The sequence below is a fragment of the Protopterus annectens genome, chromosome 10.part0 (genome assembly GCF_019279795.1).
Source record: "Protopterus annectens isolate FY-2018-M chromosome 10.part0, PAN1.0, whole genome shotgun sequence".
NCBI classification, from domain to species: domain Eukaryota; kingdom Metazoa; phylum Chordata; order Ceratodontiformes; family Protopteridae; genus Protopterus; species Protopterus annectens.
In genome coordinates, this window is record NC_056744.1 from 1,682,932,572 (window position 1) to 1,682,956,286 (window position 23,715).

Consider the following 23,715-nt stretch of genomic DNA (forward strand, 5'->3'; position numbering starts at 1 on the left):
CCTTCTTTTGGTGGTATTTCTGTTCCCGTTTACCTTGTTTCCCAATTCTATGTAAATTGTTTTTGGTCATCAGTGAATTGCTTATTTAATACTTTTCCTTTATGTTTATCTACATATCTTCTAAGTTTTTCTGCCTGCGCCTAAATCTTTAGTTTATTTGTAGTAATGTACAATAGATCCTGGTATGTTCTGATACTGTGCATTGCTTTCATCATGTCTATCTTTCTAATATTTTTGTTGATCTCTTTTCTCTTCTGTAGTCTTCTAAGATTGACACTTCTTGACTTAATTGCCTTATAGTTTTCTCTGTTCAATACTTCCATGATGGCATTTTATTTTTTCTCCTCATTTCTCTTATTGCCCTGTGTTTTTGTGGTAAGACTTTATCTGTTATCAGTTTAGCTGCACAGTAATATATCCTATTTGCTTGTGTTATATCAGACAGATTTCTGTGAATAGTCTTGATTACCATGTTCATTTGCTTTATCAAACTTGTAACATTTTGGGTCTTATTAACTTTCTGTAATCTATTTCTTTCATTGATCTTAATATGCCTATCCATGTCTATTAAATCAAGCAACTCTTCCCTTCGATCATTTTCTTTTAAACGTTGTTCTGTCTCCTGCGGCCATTCTTCAGAAAGTTGCAGAACATCTTCCTGTGACATATTCACTTCAGCTTCTTCCTGTGTTATCTGGTAACTCACTGGCCTGTCAAGCCACAACATTTGACTGTCAAAGTTGCCAGCGTTTCCTGCTCCTTCCCTGGCTGTGCAATTCCAACTGAATTTTTGTTCTGGTTTCCTACTGTAGGCTGCAAAATATCTTCATATGGGAACTGATCATATGCTTCCTCTTCCACCAGTTTCTCCTTAATTTGGGGACTCATTGTTATATCATGCTATGATGTTGCCAGAGTTGAATTTTCAAAACTAAATCCTTTACTTTGCAGGAAATCCATAACTTCAGTTTCTGTTTCTTTAACATCTGCCTTACTAATCCTCTTTTCTGCGTTTCTCCCTTTGCTGTCTTATTTTTTGTGTTGTAAAATTTTCCATACCTGAATGCCTTTGCCTGTATTCCTCTTCAAATATCTTTGGTGTTGCTTTTTTGTATTGATTAGTTTTTCTTTCTGCTTTGCATAAACATTGCACTATATTAAATGTTTGTTTCTTTCCCATGTCCATATTTCTTATTCAGATGTCTCCAACTCCTCCTGTTTCTCCTTACATTGGGGAATCATTGCGCCATTGTGCTGTTACATAATCTTTGTTAGTCTTTCCACACTAAATCCTTCACTTTGCAGGTTCTATACCTTTAGCTTCTGTGTGTTTAACATCTGCTTTACGAATATTCTGTTCTACATTCCCCCTTTGTGATCTTATTTTCTTTATTGTGAAATTTTCTGTTTTTGAATGCCTTTGATTGCATTTGTCTCCAAATATCTTTGGAGACATTTTTTATGTTGATTAGTTTGGCTTTCCTTTTTCCTTTGCATAAATATTACACCATACCACATCTCTCTTTCTCTCCCATGTCCATGTTTCTTTTTTATACCTTTCAAAAATCTATAGATTTTGTTCTTTATATTTTTGCACTTCGTCAGTTGCTTCTTTTTACAAACAGCCCAAGGTTTCTAGGTCTATATAGTGGTTTTCATGAATCTATTGCATTAATGAACACAAATTTGCATTTGCAGCTTTTGATAGTTTTTCACGTGCAAGTATTTTTCTTTCCTGTACTTTCTCTGTTAATCTTTTTGTATATTGTCTATCCTGAAATTCTAGGCTTCTTGCATAATAGTAACAACACATAATTTCTTTCTTATTCTTAGTAGTCCAGTCTATCATCTTTATGGCTCATTTTTAGCCTGTCAGTTTTTTTTTATGGACTACTACTTCCTTCTGCAACAGGGGCCCCATTTTCCCCCTGAGCCTGGCCTAACCCCATTTAGGAATGCTTTCATGGCTTGAGGATTTTACACTGTCATTTTTTTCCATTCGTGGCACCAGTGCACCTACCAGGATTGGGCACTTTTTTATTCTGGGTCTTGTGCATCCATCTGTCTTTTTTTATTTTTAACTAACTTCTGTCCATGATATGTGCTATATAAAATACAGTTTATATGTCAGTGTCGTCTTGGTGAGATTTTGTAAAAACAAGGCCCACCTTGTGAAGGTACTCCCCAAGACTTTAGGATGAATTCAATTCCAGCAATACTGCACTCCTTGCTTGCTGGTTTTAGCATCCCTCCATTTGGACCCCCCCATGTAATATCTGTAAGAGTCTGCAGATATTGTGATAGAGGGTGTTAAGGTATCGTGATGCTCCTATACCTTTCAGGCGCCTGTAGTAACCCAGTGCAATACCATGATATAAAGATAGCTGGTAAAAGTATTTACCAGTTTTTTTTTTCTTAATGTAAAATGTATGTAAGTGATCAGATTTTGTTATATGTGCTGATAAGTGCTGTTGTCTGCTGTTTTTTTTATTGCTCGGCGTTAATGTACTATGGTCTTATATCTGTTCTGCTGTTTTATGCATGACTAGTCTGCTTATTTAATGTCCGTTAACTTTTTTTTTAAATTGGTGTGCATTAAGCTGCTAAACTGTACATTTTTATTATGCAACTGCATCTTTGTCTATAACACTTCTCCATCTGCCCAGTTAAACTGAATGAAGTGATCAGTCAGTGAAATCAATAAGTGTAAACACCGGAAAGTAACCAAACAAAAGTATTTAGTGACCAAAAACACATTAAACAGTGAGCACTTTCATCGTAATAAGACTTCTTCAGACTGAATAATGTGACAACAATTCAACAACATTTAAATACACAGACAATTCAAGTCAAAATCACATTACAATAAATTAATGCTGCAACTCCCTTCTTTTAAGGAAGGCTACAAAATCTTCCCTATTTAACCCAGGTGGGTGGCAGGCATTCAGTTTCACCTGCCAGTCATATTCCAACCACTCAAGTTCTTCAGCATTAAATTTGTTGTCATAACTTAAGACTTCATCCAAGACACAAAACTTAAAATCAACTTTACGTTGATTGACCTTATAATGCTTCCCCAATGCATTTTTATCATCTCTAATACTCGCAGCATATTTATGCTCATACAGTCTTTTGTTCAGTTCCCTAGTAGTGCGCCCCACATAAAATGAGTTGTATGACAGACATAAAAATAAATGCACTATGAGCTTAGACTTACAAGTGTATCTACCTTTCAACTGTATATTATAGCCACTGATATTAATCTCTTTGATATCAGTCAGTAAATAATTACATAAATTACAATTAAACCATTTGTACATCCTAAGATTGGTACACTTTCTCTGTGGTGGGTTCAATTTGCTTTGAAATAAGTTTTTAGAACTCTTCCCCCTCTTCTGTACAAACATGAGCGAATCCCGTACTACTTTTATAATATCTAAGCAAACTCCAATTAGCTGAAATAATCATTTTTATGGCCTGTTGTCCAAACTATTTGCTACTTGCATGGAAGTTTTATAATCCACTAAAAGTATAGGAGTATCACCAAAAATCACAGGAGATTTCAATTTAATTTTAAATGTGTACATTTCCTGTTTTAAAACGCATTATATCTTTTGCCAGAACTATTTTTCAGTAATAAAGCAGAAGCCTTAAGATTTTGTATTCTTTGCTAAATACTTTTTAATCTTAGAGGATCCTGAGCATCTTTCTGAAAGAGAAATTTTGCCACTGGGCTCGTAGTGGAGGTATTTCCAAAATCTCACGTGTGCTCTAAAATCCATAAATGCACTTTGGGAAACGTAAAAACATGAAAAGTAGAACTGTAGTCATAATGCTGAGCAATAGCACTGTGTTTACCATATATCACTGTTCTGCATGCCAATAAGTGGCAAAAGATACCAGTGAGCAAATACTCCCTACAGGTTTCGGCATACTAAGAGTAGACCGGCTAAACAAAAAAGGAGGTGGTGTAGCTATAATATTTAAACAGCATCTAAACATCCAGATCTTAAAATCATCAGCTCCACAAATAGGCAATGAAGAAATAATATATACCAACCTCAAAATTAACCAAAACAAAACCATCAACATAATTGGATGCTACTTCCCACCTGGCCAAAACATCCCTCCACTAGAAAACCTCCTCAGCTGGTCTACCCACCATCTCCCTAAAGAAAGTATCATCTTAGGTGATTTCAATATTGACTGGCAATCCTGTTCTGGCAAACAATCCAACCCATAATGTACACCTTCATGGCTTCACCCAGCTAGTCCAGTCACCAACCAGGATAAATAAAAACTCCAGCAAGCACACTACCCTAGATTGGATACTAGTCAGTAAGGGCCCCCAGTCATATATAACAGGCTGCTTATCAGATAGCCTCAGTGATCACTCCCCAACATTCCTACTCAAAAAATACCTATACCAAGCTAAACCTGTCATCTACCGTCAAATACGTAAAAAACTAAACTTTAACCCACTCACATTCATCTCATCCCTCAAAGAATGCAACTGGCATCCTCTAAAGTACCTCGGTCTAGATGACGCAGTTGATTTTTTTAATACTACCTTCCTGAACATCCTTAATTACCATGCCCCCATAAGATTTTCCAGAACCAAAGCACAACCCTCCCCATGGCTACAGAAAACCACTAAGTCAGAAATGAAAAACAGGGATAAAGCCGGGGAGCACTGGCGCAAAACCAAAACCCCCTCAGCTAGACAGAAATTCCTAGAACTACGCAATAGAGTCAAAAAGCTAATAAAACAGGACAAATTCCAATACTACCAGTCTGCCCTAGACTCCTCACAACACAGCCCCAAACAATTCTGGTCCTCCATAAACTCCATCCTCCACCCAGGTAAAGTCAGTACCCCTCCTCCTAACATCCCTCACTCCTCAGAAAATATTGCTACCTCATTCAACACACACTTCACCCAAACCATACTATCACTAGCTAAACAACACAACCTCCTCCCCTCCAACCCACACCTTCAACTAGTAATCTCCCCACTGCCTTCTCTTTTTCTTCTGTACCTACCTCCAACATAAAAAAAACCTCTTAACTAAACTTAAACCCACCAAATTAGCAGCAGACAACCTCCCAAGTGAATACCTACAAATCGCAGCTGATGCTCTGGCCTACCCAGTATCCATTTTGATTAACCGATCTCTGTCAGAAAGTTACGTCCCCACACTGTGGAAAGTATCACATATAATTCCCCTCCACAAAGGCGGACCCTCCGCAGAACTAACCAATTACCCCCCCCCCCCAATAGCTATTCTCTCTTCACTCTCCAAAATACTAGAGAGATGCATACACTGTCAGGTCTCAGACTACCTCCTTACTAACAACCTCCTTTCCAGTACTCAGCATGGTTTCTGACCAAACCATAGCACCACCACTGCCTTACTCTCCTTTACTAACACTATCCTTCAGCATAAAAACAATGGCCGTCTCTCCACTGCTACTTTCCTAGACCTATGTAAAGCATTTGACATGGTCCCACACAAACAACTTATCTCTGTCCTCAATAACCTATCCTTCTCACAATCAGTCACCAACTGGTTTCAGAGTTAACTGTCTGACCGCCAACAATCCGTTGTGTGGCAGAATGACACATCTCCCCAACTACCTGTCTCCATAGGGGTTCCCCAAGGATCCATCCTTGGACCCCTACTCTTCTCTGTTTACACCAGTAATCTAGCCTCTGTCACCAAACATGGCACACTCATACAATACGCAGATGACTCGACCATCATCTGCTCAGCCCAGTCCCTACCCAAACTGCAAAAAGTCACACAGGAAGCCTTTTCCTCTGTTGAAACATGGATATCCAATGCCCAATTAATACTCAACCCAAACAAAACTAAACTACTCATCTTCCAACCCACCAAACATACTCAAAACAACTCTCACATTAACATCACAGCAAAAGACAACACCACTATATACCCAACTGAACACACCAAATTGCTAGGAGTGGAAATAGACAATAAACTAAAATTTGACATTCACATATCCATGACCATAAAAAAAGTCCACAGAAAACTAGGAGCATTATACAGAAATAAGCAATTTCTCACCAAAGCAGCAAAGATTTCAATAGCAAATTTCCACCTTATCTCCACCCTACTTTATGCCTCTCCAATATATACCAACCTAAGGCAATGTGATCTAAACCTGCTACAACAAAATCGCTAAATTCGCCACAGGGGCATCCTACCGTAGTCACCACTGTCTCTCACTTGCTGAACTGGGCTGGCTTGAACTCCCTCACCTCCTTCAGTGGTATCAACTCTCACTCACCCACAAACTAGTAAACCATCCACTAAATGTCCCATCCCTCCAGAATCTACTCTAACCCTATCGCACCACCAGACCACTAAGATCCAGCAAAAAAATCACTTGCAGATCACTAAAGCTGGTGAAGCACTATTCTCTTGCACCATAGCCAAATTATGGAACTCACTCCCACCCACTATTACCTCTGTACCATCATGCACCCACTTCAAAACTTTACTAAAAGCGCACCTAAAAACATGCTGGCTATGCCCTTGCAACTCCCACTCTAATATCATCCACTCCATCCAACCACTACCTTTCTTTCCACTCCACTAACTACCTTGATTATAGCAAGCTCAGATGCTCATAAGCCTAGTACTTATTATACAGCAGGAACTTCTCATTGTAACATTTGTTAATGTCTGTTATGTACTTCACAGATAAAGATTCTAGTTGTCTACTGATGTACTATGTTCTTCATCTGTAAATATGTTGTAAGTAATTGCTATGATAAATTGTTAATCGCTATGTAATCCAATGTAACTACTGTCTGTTTATTTTAGTGTGGAGCTTTTCTCCCTGGACCTCCACTGAAAATGGACCTTCGTCCAGTCGGACACTCCCGGTCAACAAATTTAAATAAAATAAATCTCTCATATTAAAACATGCCGTTTTGTTTACTGTTGGATATTTTTTTTTTATCTTGGAAGCTAGTAAATAATCCTTTAAACTTTTTGTATTTCTATAAGATACATTTAATATCTTCATTAGACCAAGCTGGCTGTCAAACAACACCATTAGTCTAGGTTTATGCATTACATTAACGCTGTTCATATATGTGGAATATGATCAGTTATGAAGCAAAGGTAATCAGCCTGAAGTGCCATTTCTGGCCTAAATCTAGGAAACTACACTTCCTAACCATCTTTTTTTCCTCTGTTGACTCAAAGATGGTGCTGTTGTGTCCTCTTTATTTTCTAGTCTCCCAAAAATGTCTTTAGCTGTCTCAAAAAGACAGATACCCTTGGACAGTCTGAAATTTTGCTGAAAAGTCACCATACGGTAATGAGCAATATTGAATGTGGATTATGAAAACTGGTTGTAGACAAAAAATGATTAGCTATTCTTACTTTCGTAGCCCTTCTAGGTGTTTGTCTTCTCTGAGAGTCTTATAGACCCATTTTTATTGCCTTTAATATGGCTGCACTTGTATAAGTAAATGTATACATTCAAACCTATTTTAGAACAAAGTCTGAAATAACAGGGTGGTGTTTGTGGGAATAGCATAATATTTTGACTGCTTAAATCCTGCCAGGTTTATTAATAGAGTTGCCATTGTCTGCCAACACCTGCTTTGTTCACAGGTCATGTGTACATTACATCTTTGAGTGCTAACTGGCCATCACTATTCTCAGACAAATGCAGCAGACTACCTCATAGCTCAGTCCTTGAACTTCTTTTGCTTCCTCCTCTTTAATTTAACCAGAGTGCGCCAATGACATGGTCATTTGGGTCTCTAATCAGTCTGTGTCAAAAATTAGTACAGTTTAGCACAGCCATATAGTAGGCTGTAGGACATGGGCCCAATGTTGTTTGGTGCCCTGAAGAAAATTAACCAGAAAAAATATTTGCTTGTTCAGTTTCTTTTAGTTCACACTCTGAAGCATTTTGGCACCAAGAAGAGAACGGATAGAATTGATGTAGATTTTTAGGTAATTACGAGTTGTTGGGTGGAAGCAGCATTAACCTTTTCATGTGCTGTCCATACAACAGGAAATAATCACTGGTTATGACCTGTTACGGAGTAAGCAAATAATTTCACGTAGAGAGCAAAGAAAACAGAGGGACTATGGGTAAATCAGCTGTTAGACCTGCAATGAAGGATTCAAATCTAGCTGCAGCTTCTGCAGGTAATGTGCAATGACTGCACTAAACTCAGAAGTGGAACTGCAGATTCAGTACTTTATTATCAGTAAGAGAATATTACTACCTAACTTTTTGTTCAGAGCACTGTGGCTTTCAGTTAATTCCAGTTAACCATGGAGCTAAGCTTTCACTGTTAACTTGAAAGCTAATTGACCTTGATTGTTGCAGACCTCGCTGTAAAATTTCTGCACTCACAAGACAAATGAGGTGAAGTGTGTAGGCATTAAAATCATTTGACAATTCCCGAACATACCTTAAGATGTGCATCTAATGCTATCCCTATTCTGAGCTGTGGAAAAACAAACTTTTTCCATGTCAGTACAGTGGATCTTCCAACTTTAGGTTCTTCTTTGAATAACCATAAAGTACTACACACAGAAGTAAAATGCACATGTATAGATATTATTAAACACTATATATTTTTCAGGTCTGTATTAGCAAATCGAAACGTCTCTTACCCGAACACCTAATGATCAACACACAATCATTGAACTACAACTGCGAACGGCCACGTAAGCAAATCTTTTCCCAGGGGGGAAAAAAATCACTTGGCAGTAGTCAGGATCATGCACGTTTCTCCACTATAGAGCAATCTCGGAGTTGGTATATTTAGTTGGGGGGGTGCGAAGTCCCCCACTTTCTTAGGGTTTGACAGTGTGTTTGGGTTTTGGTTGGCCAAGCAATTTTTCCCCCTGGGAGAAAATTCAGTTATGTGGCCATCTGCAATTGTTGTAGTTTGATGATTATGTGCCGGTCATTAGGTGTTTGGGTAAGTGATGTTTCGATGTGCTAATATAGACTCTATTTTTCTTACAGTCATTCTTTGTAGGTAAAACCACTGTAAAAAGAAGAAAAACACACCCATGAAGGCTGTATAATGACTCTTCTTTATTAGAACACAAAACATTAAGTGCTTTTGTCCCTCACACAGGAGACTTCATCCGAATAAGGAATCTATCTCCCTAACCAATTTAAATAGCCCAAAATACATCCTTATTGGTAATCTTATCCAATGCCACTGTATAAAAACCATCACATGTTAAAATCAGATTAAAAAATACTATAAAACTGTATGTATATATACATCTATTTTATGAACAGTTGTCTAAATTAAATAAAATCTTGGTTTTAAAAACATGACCTGCTATATATAGACATTTTGTGTATTTAGAAAAAATGATTGATCTAACAACATTTTGCAACAGCAAACCTTATAACTTTTCAGCTTTTTCCTTTAACTCTAGTTTTAAAAAGACAGAATCATTGAGATCGGGGGAAATTTTGCTGCCAATCTTAACTGCCATTGTAACTCTGCCTTACATAGGAGATTATTCCAATCCCCTCCTCTTAAATCAATAGTTATAATATCCAAGATGCCAAATCTAAAACCCAGGAAACCATTGCAACTAGTGGAATGTCTATATAGGGCATTTATTTCTTTTCTATTTTTGATATCATTAGGTTCATAAATCCTATTTTTTAATGCCCTTTCTGTTTTACCCACGTAGAATCCACTACATGTTTCACATATGACTTTTATTCTCTTAAGGACATGATTTTTTTTCTTTTGAAAAAAGGCTATTTAAATTAAAAAGTTTACAAATGGAGACTGCTTGCTTAAAAGAATGTATCAATTTAAAAGTGAAACCACAAGGCGTGCGCATCTTTGTTTACATTTGGTTTAATCTACGATAATACGATAGCTGATTTTACTTGCATGTTTGATAAATGGGGCTTGGACTTCTAGACAGTTTTATTTTACAATGAACAGTTGGAGGGTATGATTAGTCAGGAATTGGCAGGTTTGAACAATAAAATATTGTGCGACTTTTTATTCCCTCATATGAGGAACTATATGAGAAAGTTATTGTTACAGTTGAAAGAAGGTGTGTAATGTATTATTTCCAAAAACGAAAAGGAAATTAGATAGCGATATTAAACAATACAAAGCGAAGACAACATACCCTACTTAACCGACTAGGTTTAGAGAAGCAAGGTGCTAATCATGACTGATACAATATGAACATTTGTGATGGTAGAGATGATGGATTATATAATGTATATATTGCTAATGATGGGCAGGAAGAAGGTTTTTCAACAACAGGATTTTCAACCCCTTCAGAGAGGTTAGCAAACAGGAATTTAGAGAGGAATTATGTAGTTCCCAGCTATGCAGCTCAAATACAGAAGGGATATTTGAATCAGAGGAGGGGCAGGAACAAACACTAATTGATGATGAACAAGCATTAATTAGGGATAATGTGCAAATATTGAATTGTTGTCAAGGTTTTAAAATCTACAACTACACAGACAGGATTATTACCAAGGAGTTTTTTTTCATTGTTTTCTAAGTGGTTCAGTTATGTTGCTGCCAAAGTTCCTGATTTAGCTGATAGTTTGATTGACCTTCAAATATTTACAAGAAAATTGAATTTAAATATTTTGTTTTCCCAGAATAATGTTGGTGCTAACTCTGAAGGCCAATATAATTATAAAGCCTTAAGGAAAATAAGTGTTTTAACCCTTCTTTACACCCTTTGATGGATGTGTTTGAAAAAGCAGTTATGGAAGACATATATAAACTTTGGGCATAAAAAAAGAAAGTTTTATGTGAATTTAAACAATCAGGAACAAATGCTTATGGGCAGATTGAGGGAAGATGATAGTTTATGAATCATGATGCCTGATAAAGGAGGGGGGTATAGCTATTTTTAATTCAGAAGATTATTCCAATATTATGCAGGGAATTTTATTCAATGAAGAAAGCTATACCCAGATTTCTTAAAAATCAAATTAATATCTCCTACAGGTGCATAGATTCCTATTTAGAAGAATACGTACTTGATCAGCACATTAATCAGGACATGTATGAGTTTCTTACAAACAAGCATCCAGTGATTCCAGTTATGTTCGGTATCCCCAAAGTACATGAGAATATTACTGAACCACTTTTTAGGCCTGTTGTTGGGGCCAGTGGTTCTAAAACCCATGCCATGGCCATTTATGTAGACAATTTGGTTAAACATAAAGGCGAAAGAACATCACATCTAGTGAAAGACTCTTGGCAGTTTTGGGAGCAATTAAACAAGAGATTTGGATTAATGATCTTATATTTTAACAACTGATAAAGATTTATTTTCTTCCATTCCTAAAAAGGAAGGTTTAGAAATTTTTGAAGAAACACTTTTCTCTTGTTCAGTCTTGAATCATGACCAGATTTGTATGGTATGTGAATTGATGGCATTAATTTTAGAAAACAACCATCTATTTTGGAGGCCAATATTTTCAGCAGTTGAGAGGCATAGCAATGGGAGCAGCTTGCACCCCCCCCCCTGGTATATGCCAACATTGTGCTTCTGGGATAGGAAATGAAATATCTTTTTCAAAGTGGATTTTGCAACAACATCAAATTATATATTTGTTTTTTGGATAGTATATTTATTTTATGGAAGGGTAGTATGGAAATTATACCAGGTTTTATTGAATATTTGAATAAAATTGTCATTTTTACCTTTACCTATGAATACAGCACTAGATGTATTCATTATATAGATACTACAGTTTCCCATACATCAACAGCTTTCAAATCGACTATTTACAGAAAAAATACATTTTGCAATTCATATCTTCATTTTTCTAGCATTCATCCGTTAACACAGAAAAAGAGCCTGGTAAAGGGACAAGCTATAAGGACAAGCTTGTATGACATCGCAGATTGGTGATCTGAAAGTAGAATTAATGAAGCTAGGGCATATGTTTTTAGAGAGGCGGTACCTCAAAAGCATGGTGGAAGAAGTAATAAAATGTTTTTTAGGGAATGGGGGAAAAAAGGTATAAACCTCTTTTAAATTATGAAAAAGCCTGCATTGTACAACATGACCCTATCTCCAGAGAGGTAAAGAATATTTTGACAAAAAAATTGGAATATATTTAGAGTGAACAATGAGGTAAAAATGTGTTGGATGAAAAAACAGTTTTTATCAATGAGGTAGGTAGGCAGGAACATTAAAAAAACTACTGGAGAAAAAAGACAATAATAAAAACAATAAAAACATTGATGGGGGAACGAAACCTTGTGGGAGATGTTCCCAATGTCCACATATTATTAAAAGCAATAATATAATTTTGAGTAAGAAGATGAAAACAAAAATTAATTTTATAAAGGGGGAATTGTCTCATCGATAAGGTTGTTTATCTGGCCATATGTGAAACATGAAATGGATTCTATGTGAGTAAAATAGAAAGGGCATTAAAAATAGGATTTACAAACATAATAATGATATCAAAAACAGAAAAGAAACAAATGCCTTATATAGACATTCCAAGAGTTGCAATGGTTTCCTGCGTTTTAGATTTGGCATCTTGGATAGTATAACTATTGATTTAAGAAGAGGGGATTAGAAGAGTCTCGATGTAAAAGTGAGTTACAATGGCAGTTAGGATTGGAAGCAAAATTTCCCCCTGGACTCGATGATTCTATCTCTTTAAAATCAGTGTTAAAGGAAAAAGCTGATAGGTTATAAGGTTTGCTGTTGTAAAATGTTGTTAGAGCAATCATTTTTTTCTAAATACACAAAATGTCTAATATATATATATATATATATATATATATATATATATATATATATATATATATAAAATAGGTCATGTTTTTAAAAGCAAGATTTTATGTAATGAAAGCAACTGTTCACAAAATAGATGTATACACATACAGTTTTATGGTATTTTTTTAATGTTATTTTAACATGATTGTTTTTATACAGTGTCATTGGATACATGATTACCAATCAGGATGTCTTCTGGGCTATTTAAATTGGTTAGGAAGATAGGTTCCTTATTCTGATGAAGTCTCCTCTGTGAGGGATGAAGGCGCTTAATGTTTTTGTGCTTTAATAAAGAAGGGTCGTTATACAGCCTTCATGGGTGCGTTTTTCTTCTTTTTACAGTGGTTTGGTCTTTGGTATGCAATACACCCTTGGTTGGTCATTTCTTTTTAGGTAAGCCTAAGGGTCAGGATGATATCTGCAAGGAATCAAACAATATTCTTTGTGTGTATGTGTATTATGTAACATTCGGAAAGTAATTGTAACTAATAATTGTAATACTGTTATGGTGTTAAACGGAAAATGTTTTTCTATCTTTTATTGTAACTGAGTTATGAGTGAAAATAAGTTCTGGTGGACTCTTTCACTTGCCATTAAACTAGACTAAATGCCATACCCAAATATCCAATTTGCCTGGGTTTTGAACCAGTTTTATTGCATGTTAGATAGTAAAAGCTCTGCAGTTTGTTGTGTCCTGCAAAATATAGCAACTTATCCTTCTGCATGACCCTGAAGTGGCATTTTTTTTGTATTTAAAAGGTGGCTGTGTTGTAAGAAAGAGCAAGTTCTGTTGGGTTGACCTCTGTGATTTCCCTAAATCTGAGAAGCTCAACTCTATTATTTATGGTAGAGGAGGGACTGCAGTTGCTCTTAAATTTTTATCCTTCAGCCTAATACTGATGGATTTACTATACATCAGCAAGTCAAATGGCATCAAAATTACTAAGTCTAGAGATATAAACCTATTCTGCAACAAATACAGAATGGTTTGGAGAGAAAGGTGCATATCACAGAGGATACTGCTGCTCTGGAACAGACTCCCTATCCATGTAAAACAAAATCATCTTATCCATATTCGTGTATCTTGGATCTGTGGATGGCAAACAGAAAATTTACCCCAGGGCTGCCTCCTGTTCTACTAATGGACGGAGGCAGCTCCTAAATGCTTTATCCCATGCGCGAGTCCCCTCACGTCGTCTGTGGTATGATAACAGTTGTTCTCTTTCGGGGTAATATATAAATGTTAAGTTGTCAATCTCACATTCATTCTTGCTGGATGGGTTCGGAGCCGAACCTCGGCTCCGACTCGGCCTATTACCAAAGCTTGAGAGCTATTTTTCACCAGCTCGAGGCTATACTATGTCCCATAATGCTAGGCGTCATATACCTAGATCTCGTTTGCCGCTTCAGCTACGAGGTTGCGTTTTCACCGGCTCCAGGTAGTATTTAAGATTTTTTGATATTTATAGTTAGTTTTTTTCCCTCAGTTTTTTCCTAGTAGTGTTAGTAGTCTCTTGACTAGTCTTTCCCTCACTTATTAATAGTTTTCCGTACTCTTTCCACCCTTAAGGGGTTAGGCCCTCCCCCCCCCCCTCTTTGTAGTAGTTTTTTGTACAGGTTCCATTTAGTGTGTGGGGAATTTTGTTTTGTTTACTGTACTAAACTTAATTTTTTCTGTGAGTGCCTTTTCGAGTGTTGTGTGTGTATCGGTTGTGTCAGCATACTTGACTAGACCTTTTTTGTCCCGTTCCTGTGGTATCATGTCTAAGGATACCAAGATATCAGGATTCAAGAAGTGTGACTCGTGCTGTCAGAAGATGTCTCTGACAGATGGTCACACTTCTTGTGTGTATTGTTTGGGCCCTCTGCACCTGCTGGGCTCTTGTTCCATCTGTCATGCTTTTAGCCCAAGAGTCCTGCAGGAACGCAGACATAAGCTCATTCTAAGGGGCTTTTTAAAGCCCGAAGGTTCTCCTACCAAGCCTCTGCCAGGAAAACCTTCTAAGCCCGCCAAACCATCGGCTCCAGGTCCAGAGCCGGCACTGAGCGGACCTTCTGCCTCGTCTGTTCTGGCTGGAACCGATGCATCGAGGCCTCAGTCGGCTCCGACCTTGGTGTCGGAGCCATCTCCAAGCCGAAAGCATTCCCGATCTCCTTCATTGGAGTCGGTCAGGTCTGCTCCAAAGTCCCCTTTGCTGTCGGTGCGGAGCCATAGGTCTCACTCCTCTAGATCTTCCAGGCTTTCGGACCACGACCTCGAGAGGGTAGTCAGTAAGCTTTTGAAGTCTCAGGCGCTCGCCCAGTTATTGCATAGCCTGTCTCAACAGACAGCGGCTTCCCCAACGCCTGCTCCAGTTCCTCCTCCGACTATTCCTTCGAGCTCGGAGCCAGCGGCCGTCGGGGTTGGTACGCTGGGGGCGTCAGAACCGATTCCACCCTTATCTGTTCCTTCGTCGGCTCCGATCCCTTCATTGGCTCCGTCCTTGGAGGGATCTGGGCGCCGGGACTCCCTCGTCGGTTCCAAGGGGGAGAGTGGCATCGGACCCTTGTCCGACCCTGTTCTCCCTCTCGGAGCATCGGCGCAGGTGAGTTCGGCCCCAACATCGGCCCTGGAGCCGTCCCTTTTGGTGCCGGGAGGAGCTCTCATCTCTTCGGAGCTGGGTTCCTCGTCTCTGCCTGATAGGGGCGCCTTTGAGGTCATGAGGAGCGTGCTGGCTCCTATACCGGCGCCACTGTCGGCCCCATCGGCCCCTCCTTCCATGGTGCCTGCTTCAGCCTCTGCCTACCCTCCCGAACCCAAGCGTGGAGAACCAACGCTCCAGGTCGCCCCATTGGGCATATCCTCCTCTTCTGAGGCCTCTCCTGATCCTGTGGGGGAGCCCCCTCGGAAGAGGACATGTAAGAGGAAGCATGTGGACTCCCCGGAGTCAGTGACATCTGACACCAACCTGGATGATTCGGAAGGGTCCCCAAGGTCCCCCATCTGAGGATGTCTCATTTTCTGACATTCTAGAGATCCTTAAACAGAGGGGAAACTGGTCTGCCCTCAACCCTGCCGAGGATAAGTCTGTGTGCCTGGATGCGTTCGGTTCTCGCCCTTCCACCTCCTGAGTGTCCCCGCCTTTCGACCCACTCATGGTGGTGGCTCGGAAGGCGTGGACAGCTCCAGATACTATGGAACCAACTCCCCAGAGGCCCACCAAATTTATAACAGCCCCATCGGACAAGCAGTTTCTCACTAAGGGCATCCCTGTTGATGCCATGGTGGTGGCGGTGGCCACTAAGAAGGAGTTGGCTGACCCTTCAGTTCCTGTCCATCCTCCTAATAAGGAATCTAGGACTATGGATAGGTACGGCAAGCGGATGTTTTCTTCAGCGACCTTCACCATGCGTTCGCTGAATTATTTGTGCCATTTCACCCGTCTTCAGAGAGACCTTCTCAAAGAACTAGGTGATACCTTACAGGACCCTTCAGCTGCGGGGTCTCAGGAAAAGATCAACTCCCAGCTGGGGACCCTGAACTCTATTGTAAACTCCTCCATGCGGCTCATTTCTTATGCTGCCGATGGAGCGAGTAGGGCTGCAGGCATGGGCGTTGCTCTAAGGAGACACGGCTGGATGCGGCTTTGCAACTTTGTTGACCCCTTCAAGGTGTCCTTCACTAACACCCCCTTTGATGGTTCTGCTTTGTTTGTACCTCAAGTGAAGGATGCGTTGACCAGGTGCGAGCAGGAAGGCAAGAGTCTCTCTGCCGGGGGAGTCCGTTTTTCCACCCATTCTAGACCATACCCTAATGGTCAAAAGGGTGGAAAAATGTGGTTCCGGAAACCCCAGGGAGTACTGCCTGATGCACGTGGTGAGCTTTCCTCCAGAGGCAGAGGAGGGAACAATAATAGGTGTCGCCCTAGGGGCAGGGGGGGGGGTCTGCAAAAATCAGGGTAGCAGAGAATCTTTCTTTGACAAACCCTTCCAGCACCCCTGAGGAGCTGCCCGACTGTCCACCTTCGGAGGCAGTCGGGGGAAGACTATCACTGTACCCAGAAGCCTGGCATTCCGTCATGCAAGACAAATGGGTACGGTCGATCATATCCGAGGGTTACAGAATTCCCTTTATTCACACCCCACATCAGCCAAAAGGGCCCCTTCCAGACGTTCCACCCAGTCTGAGAAATCAAGCAGCACTAGAAATTTCAAAGCTGCAAAGAAAAAGGGCCATCCAGCCAGTCCCAGCAGACCAACAAGGATCCGGAATCTACTCCAGGTTCTTTTTGGTACCAAAAAAGACAGGGGACTGGAGACCCATTTTGGATCTCAGCAGGCTGAACAAGTCTGTTCAAAAAATGAAGTTCCGGATGGTCACGCTACAGTCCGTTCTAACCTTTCTGGGTCAGGACAATTGGATGTGCTCTATAGACCTTCAGGATGCGTACTACCATATCAAGATGAACAGGCGCTCCAGAAGGTTTCTCTGCTTCCGGCTGGGAGCCAGTCACTACCAATTCAGAGCCCTGCCCTTTGGCCTCACCACTGCCCCAAGGGTGTTTACCAAATGCATGGCAGTGATTGCGACTCACCTGGGACGACAGGGATTCCAGGTGTTTCCATATTTAGACTGGCTCCTTACTGCCACCACAAGGCACCAACTACTCCAATCCAGAGATTACACTGTACAAACATGCAACACGCTAGGCATCTCTCTAAATTTCGAAAAGTCTGCCTTGTCAGTTTATTACCTTCATAGGCGCCATTTTAAACATGGTGGAGCTGTCAGCAAGACTGCCTACACAAAGAGTTTCAGACATTCGCAGCCATGTTCAGATTCTACTACAGGAGAGCAGGGTCCAAGCCAAATTTGTACTAAAAACACTTGGTCTCATGGCAGCAGCAATCACTTTACTCCCACTAGCTCGTTTTCATATGCGGATCCTGCAGTGGATGCTGTTTTCCCAGTGGTCCTTTCAGCAGCTCCCCCTGTCACACAGCATTCTAATCACTCAGTCCTGCAAAAGACACCTCTCTTGGTGGATGGTCTCCCCTCAGGTACTCCAGGGCAGACCTGTTGTTCTTCTGGCTCCTGTTGCCACTGTGACAATGGATGCCTCCCTGATCAGGTGTGTGGGGGGGGGGCATTTTCAGGGCAGGACAGTCCAGGGCACTTGGCAACCCTTCGAATGCCACCTGCACATAAATGTCTTGGAAATGAGAGTGGTACTTTTAGCATTGCAGGCCCTTCAGGACTCTCTACCCTCCAGGACTATTGCGGCTCAGACAGACAATATGTCTGTAGTGTGGTACATCAACAAGCAGGGCGGAACCAGGTCCTACCGCCTATGTCGAGAAGCACTCAGACTTTGGCAGTGGGTGATCTCTTCTCAACGGTTTCTGGTAGCAACTCATATTCCCGGGAAGTCCAACGTCATAGCGGACAGACTGAGCAGGGCCATTCTCATGCCCTACAAGTGATCTCTCAACCAGCTAGTAGCGGAAAAATTATTCAGAAGGTGGGGTCAGCCTTGCTGCGACCTTTTCGCAACCCCTCAAAACAGCAAGTGTCAAGACTTCTTCACCCTCTTCCCTCTCCCAGCCCCCCCCCCCCACCCCCAGAGACACTCTAGTCCACGATTGGCACCGGGGTCTTCTGTATGCCTTTCCCCCCTTTCCCTTAATTACTCTGTTAGTCCAGAAAGCAACTGCCTTGAGATCCAGAATGATCCTCATTGCCCCTTACTGGCCTCAACAAATTTGGTTTCCGTTCCTGCAACGTCATCTACTGGAACAGCCCTGGCATCTGGATCCAGTGCCAGATCTTCTGACCCATCAATCGGCGGGCTGCATTAATCCCTTCGATCTCTCAACCTCACAGCTTGGTTGCTCCACTTTCAACCCTAGCCAGGCTTCCTTTAATCTCTCAGTCAGTTCGTGACATTATCCTCGCTTCTCACAAGTCTACTACTAGAAAGACTTATGCTAGCAAATGGAAGCATTTCTCTGTTTGGGCACGGCAAAAACAAGTGGACCCCTTTGCAGCTCCTGTCCAAACAGTTCTTGAGTATTTGGTGGAACTTTTTCAAATGGGCTCTTCCTCAGCCGCCATCAGAGTCCAGCTGGCGGCTATTGCAAATTTCCATGTTGGCTTGTCAGAGACTAGCATATTATGTCCCACAACCTTTGCAAAGCCTTTCTAAAAGGAACTCTCTTACTTAGGCCCCCGGTAAAAGATCCTCCCCCACCATGGGACCTAAACTTGGTACTGTCATCCTTAATTCTCCCTCCTTTTGAGCCAACGGCTTCCTGTTCATTAAAATTGCTCTCGTGGAAAACACTTTTCTTATTAGCTATCACCTCAGCAAGAAGGGTGTCAGAACTTCAAGCACTTTGTGTTCGCCCTCCTTACCTTGTTTTTCACAAAGATAGAGTCTCACTTAGAACTAATCCTTCATTTTTACCCAAAGTACTCACTGAGAAAAATCTGAATCCGACCATCGATCTTCCTGTCTTCTTCCCAAATTATACCGATAGAGCTGAACGAAAGTTACATTGTTTGGATGTTCACCGTCAATTACGTTTCTACCTGGATAAAACTAAGCAGATGAGGAAATCAGACCAGCTCTTCCTGTCTTACGCGGAAGAGAAGCAAGGCCTCCCAGTTTCCAAAGTAACCTTGTCCAGATGGTTGACTTCTCTTATTATGTTAATTTATCAATTGAGGCATAAGGAGCTCCCTACTAAGCCTAGAGCTCATTCAACCAGTGCACTAGCTTCTTCAGTAGCTTTTCAGGCAAGGTTGCCAATGGATTCCATTTGTGCAGCGGCCACATGGGCCTCTCCTCATACCTTCATTTTTCATTACAAACTGGACATGGCCTCCAAAAGTCGGGCTGATTTTGGTTCCACCGTACTCAAGAGTCTGTTCCATTGAGCCACCCAGGACTAAGGTGCTAGGGCTGCTGTCCCATCCAGCAAGAATGAAGGCGAGATTGACAACTTAACATTGAGAAGTTATGTACTTACCATAACGTTCCATGTTAGTTGTCTTCTTCTCGCCTTCTTTCTTGCGTCCCACCCTCCATACCCCTAGCCTGGAAAGACCTAGAGTATCTTGTGAGATGTTTTTTCTCACCAGAGTTATCTCCTCACTAGCTCTCTTGCTTTTTTTTGGTAGCCCTTGTAAGAGATATATGTAGAAGAGGATATATATATACATATGTTTAGATAGATATCTTCTCTATTGTGGTGGGACATGTATGCCCATAGTGTTAGCTATCAAACGAGATCTGGGTATATGACGCCTAGCATTATGGGACATAGTATAGCCTCGAGCCGGTGAAAAATAGCTCTCGAGCTTTGGTAATAGGCCGAGTCGGAGCCAAGGATCGGCTCCGAACCCATCCAGCAAGAAAGAAGGCGAGAAGAAGATAACTAACATGGAACGTTATGGTAAGTACATAACTTCTCATTATCGACTATGGGGTTGGTAAGGCCAGTTTAACGCCAAATGGGATTGATTCATTTGAGCACCAAGAGAGAAAATGGCTAGGATTAAAATGGCCCACAAGGGCAGCTAGCCTAATACTTACCTATGAACTTATATGGACAGTGAAATTTATTTTGTGTTGTTCTGCATTTTATCTTAATATAATTGTGAAAAGTAAAGTAAAAGCCAAACATTAAATATGTACAGTAAAAATATTCAAAAAATTAGAGTGAAACATTCGATATGTACAAGGTATAGCTCAGAGTCTAGAGGCTCGTCACAGCATTTCCAGTAGTTGGGAGTAAATGGACTACTGAAGGTAAGAATATCATGGAATCCCACTGTGAATGAGATTGTGGTATGTATAAGAAATAATATACAGTGGTAATAAAGACCTAGCTTTCTTTTATGCAGTGGTATTGTCAGAATATGTCTTTTATCTTGGCACTGAAAATTTGATTTGACTGGCTTGTTTGATTATATACGCTGATATAGTCTACATGCTCCAGCCATGTTACCTTCAAAATCTGTGATAAAGCACATCCATTTAGTGACCTCCTGGTGTATCTTCCCTTACTCACTGGCATCTGATACCCATCCTGTACATGTTTTTATGCTGAGAATTGAGGCATGTGCCATCCAGCCCATTTGCTTTCTTTCTGCATTAGCACTGCAGATGAAAGCATTTTGTTCTTCCATTTCACAGTTACTGCCAGCTGAATTTCCAAGCGTACTTTTCACAGCAGTAAGGTGAAATGACAGGAAACGAACAATTATTTTTGCATGGGGGCATCACCTCTCCATGTGAGGCTTTGCCCCACTTACTAAGTACGCTAATTTCAAGGTTGCACTAACTCGGGGTAAAGGGAGTACTTTTTTCATTTAAAAGTAGGTATGTTCTCAATCTAGTGCAGCCTTGGAGTTATTTAGAAACAATGGGTAGGTGCAAGGTGGGGGTGAAGCTATGAAGGGTTTTGATGCTCTCTTAGAAAATTAATTTCTTGAACTGCACAGTTTTGTATCTTCAGAGATAATCGGATGAGATTGCTTTCAGGAGAGGGTGATCTGCACATGTATGTATTGTATTTCATTACAGATCTTGTTTAAAGGTAAGCAAGGGGCTGGACCTCTTCATTCCATCATATGGTCCAGCCCAGGTATAAATTACATTCCATCTGCTTGTTGGTATGACTATGCAGACTACGCCAGTCCATGTGTATGTAGTACAGCAAGCAGCTGACTACTTGTTTTATTCATTTGTTAGGTTACTCCAACTCTTTTTTTCATATTTGGATCAGGAATATGCCAGACTTCTCAGGTAGTGGAGTTAACGTATGTTTTCAGTCATAAAATCCCAGAATGTCTTGGTGGTGGTTATAAAAATATTTTGTTTATGTTTGTGATAAACTACATAATCACTTTAGTAAAATCAATAGCACTGAAAGTGTAACATAACACAGAATGTCTTTTTTAAAGTAATATGGCCTTTGGCAGAAATATTATTTTGTATATTCAGCTTGTTGGGGGTTCACTCTGATTGTTGCTTTCAACTTTGGATTTTAGATGCCACTCCAGTATGGCACGGTCGAAAGTCTATCTCTTCAGAGCAGCTGAAAAATCAAGGGCTTAGCTCTTTGCTTTCCACAGGTGCCAACTTTTCCTGGCCTGCTGGTGTACATGCCACTCAGGGAACTCATGAGTCTGAAGAGGATGCTGAGGTATGTCCCATCAAAAACAAAAGTTTCTAGTGTGAGCAACAGACGGTGGGGATAAGCTCATATCATTGTTTTCTAGTGTACATTCTAATAGCTTATAACTGGAATTCACGCAAAAATGGATATGTTCTAGGGTTAGAGCTGGTACAGCTTCAAGGTCAATGTAATAACTGTACTGTGACAGAACCATTCTTTTGCTGCAGTTTCACATATCGGAACACTGATGGTATTTGTTCTATAGTGCAACAGGCTTTGAGATTCCATTAGACTTGGTAAATGGTTCGCATAAATGGTTTGCATAATCAGCTCCCTAATTCTCTCCACGATCCATCTACATTTTAGAAGCCAAAGCTTGCTTTGACTGAAAATTCTGGATCTGTTCTTACACAAACTGGTCTACGTAAGGCATCTAACTAAACATTTCTAATGCAAGCTATTTTCTTACCCTGTTTTCCTGTGCAATCTGAACATTTTTTGTGAGTGGTAGTTATTAAATATGCCAGTTTTGTGAAAGACAACCCGGACATCTGTGAGTGTATATGAAATGGATAAAGAGCTGGGGGATGGATTGATTATTTTCCATTTTGTATGAATATTGGTTTAATTTTTCAGAATGTTGCATTTTTTTATCTTATTGTATGCAGCATGTAACACTGAGTTTTTCTGTCAGTAGAAAAAAGCCATAACATTACTGCACTAGTTGGTAAAATTATTATTTTTTTTCTAAAACAGGCTTTATTGTAATTATATAAACTGGAGCTCCTGCGTTTTGGAGCATGAGAAAAAGTAAGAGAATGTGGTAGCTGCAGCAGCATTGATAAGTAACACAGAATCTTTTAGGTAGTTACAATTCAGCATTTTGTGTGTGTGTTTTACCATTTATCTGGGTGAACTGCAGTAATTCCCCATTTGGTTTATTCCTTTGCAGGCATTTCTTAGGTGTCTTTCTGAGGCGTTAATGTCCTCTTTCTGAGAAGTTAATGTCCAGACTGAGCAGATCTGGTGTACTCTGTGAATTTCAGATCACTTAGTTTAGTAACTGTCAGCTGAAGCCAGATGAGACAGTAAGATTAAAGTGATGAGCAAACACCAGACAGTCCACCATATGCTGTCTGTCTTCTGAAGTTGTTTGCAGTGCATGTTAAGGTACTTCATGTTTTGTGTAGGATGACCCCCTCACCCCCACGCCACCCCCTCACACTTGAATATTTCAATCTTTTATCCACTGGCATATAATGTTTCTCATGTGGTATGATCTTGTAAGCAAATGGGCCCACCATTTTGTAGGTGGTGTGACACTTTCTGGACTGTAGTAGTCTCCTGGCAGCTGAGTTGCCTGTTATTTTTGTGTGTCAACAAAAAGTTACTAAACGGGACAGATGGTTGTCATTTCATTTCTGCATGTAAAATTACTTATTTGAACTGCACAGTAATCTTTTTTCCTATTTAAAAATTTCTCTCTTCAAAATTGCACACCAAACATAAACTAAACTGACAGTTCGGTAACCATGATAGTAGCATAAATATTTGAGAAGCTGAAGCATCCATTTTTAACATAATTCTTAATTACTGAAATATATTCTCAAACAAAATAAAGATTAATACATATTTTACATAATTAGAATGTGTCGCACTCATCTTTTATGAAAATATATTTAAATAGTAAGCTTGCTTAACCTTTTAAAAAATAGATCCCAAAAATTAAAAC

General features: G+C 40.1%; 1 protein-coding gene across 1 annotated transcript in view; it reads left to right on the forward strand.

The window, feature by feature from the left end:
• LOC122814416 (oxysterol-binding protein-related protein 10-like) overlaps nucleotides 1-22,040 on the forward strand; it is a 1,436,298-nt gene extending 1,414,258 nt beyond the window's left edge. Inside the window, exon 6 of the mRNA XM_044086999.1 lies at nucleotides 21,856-22,040. Within this exon, the coding sequence (XP_043942934.1) occupies nucleotides 21,856-22,040 (185 nt within the window). The remainder of the gene's footprint in view (nucleotides 1-21,855) is intronic.
• Nucleotides 22,041-23,715: the final 1,675 nt, after the last annotated feature.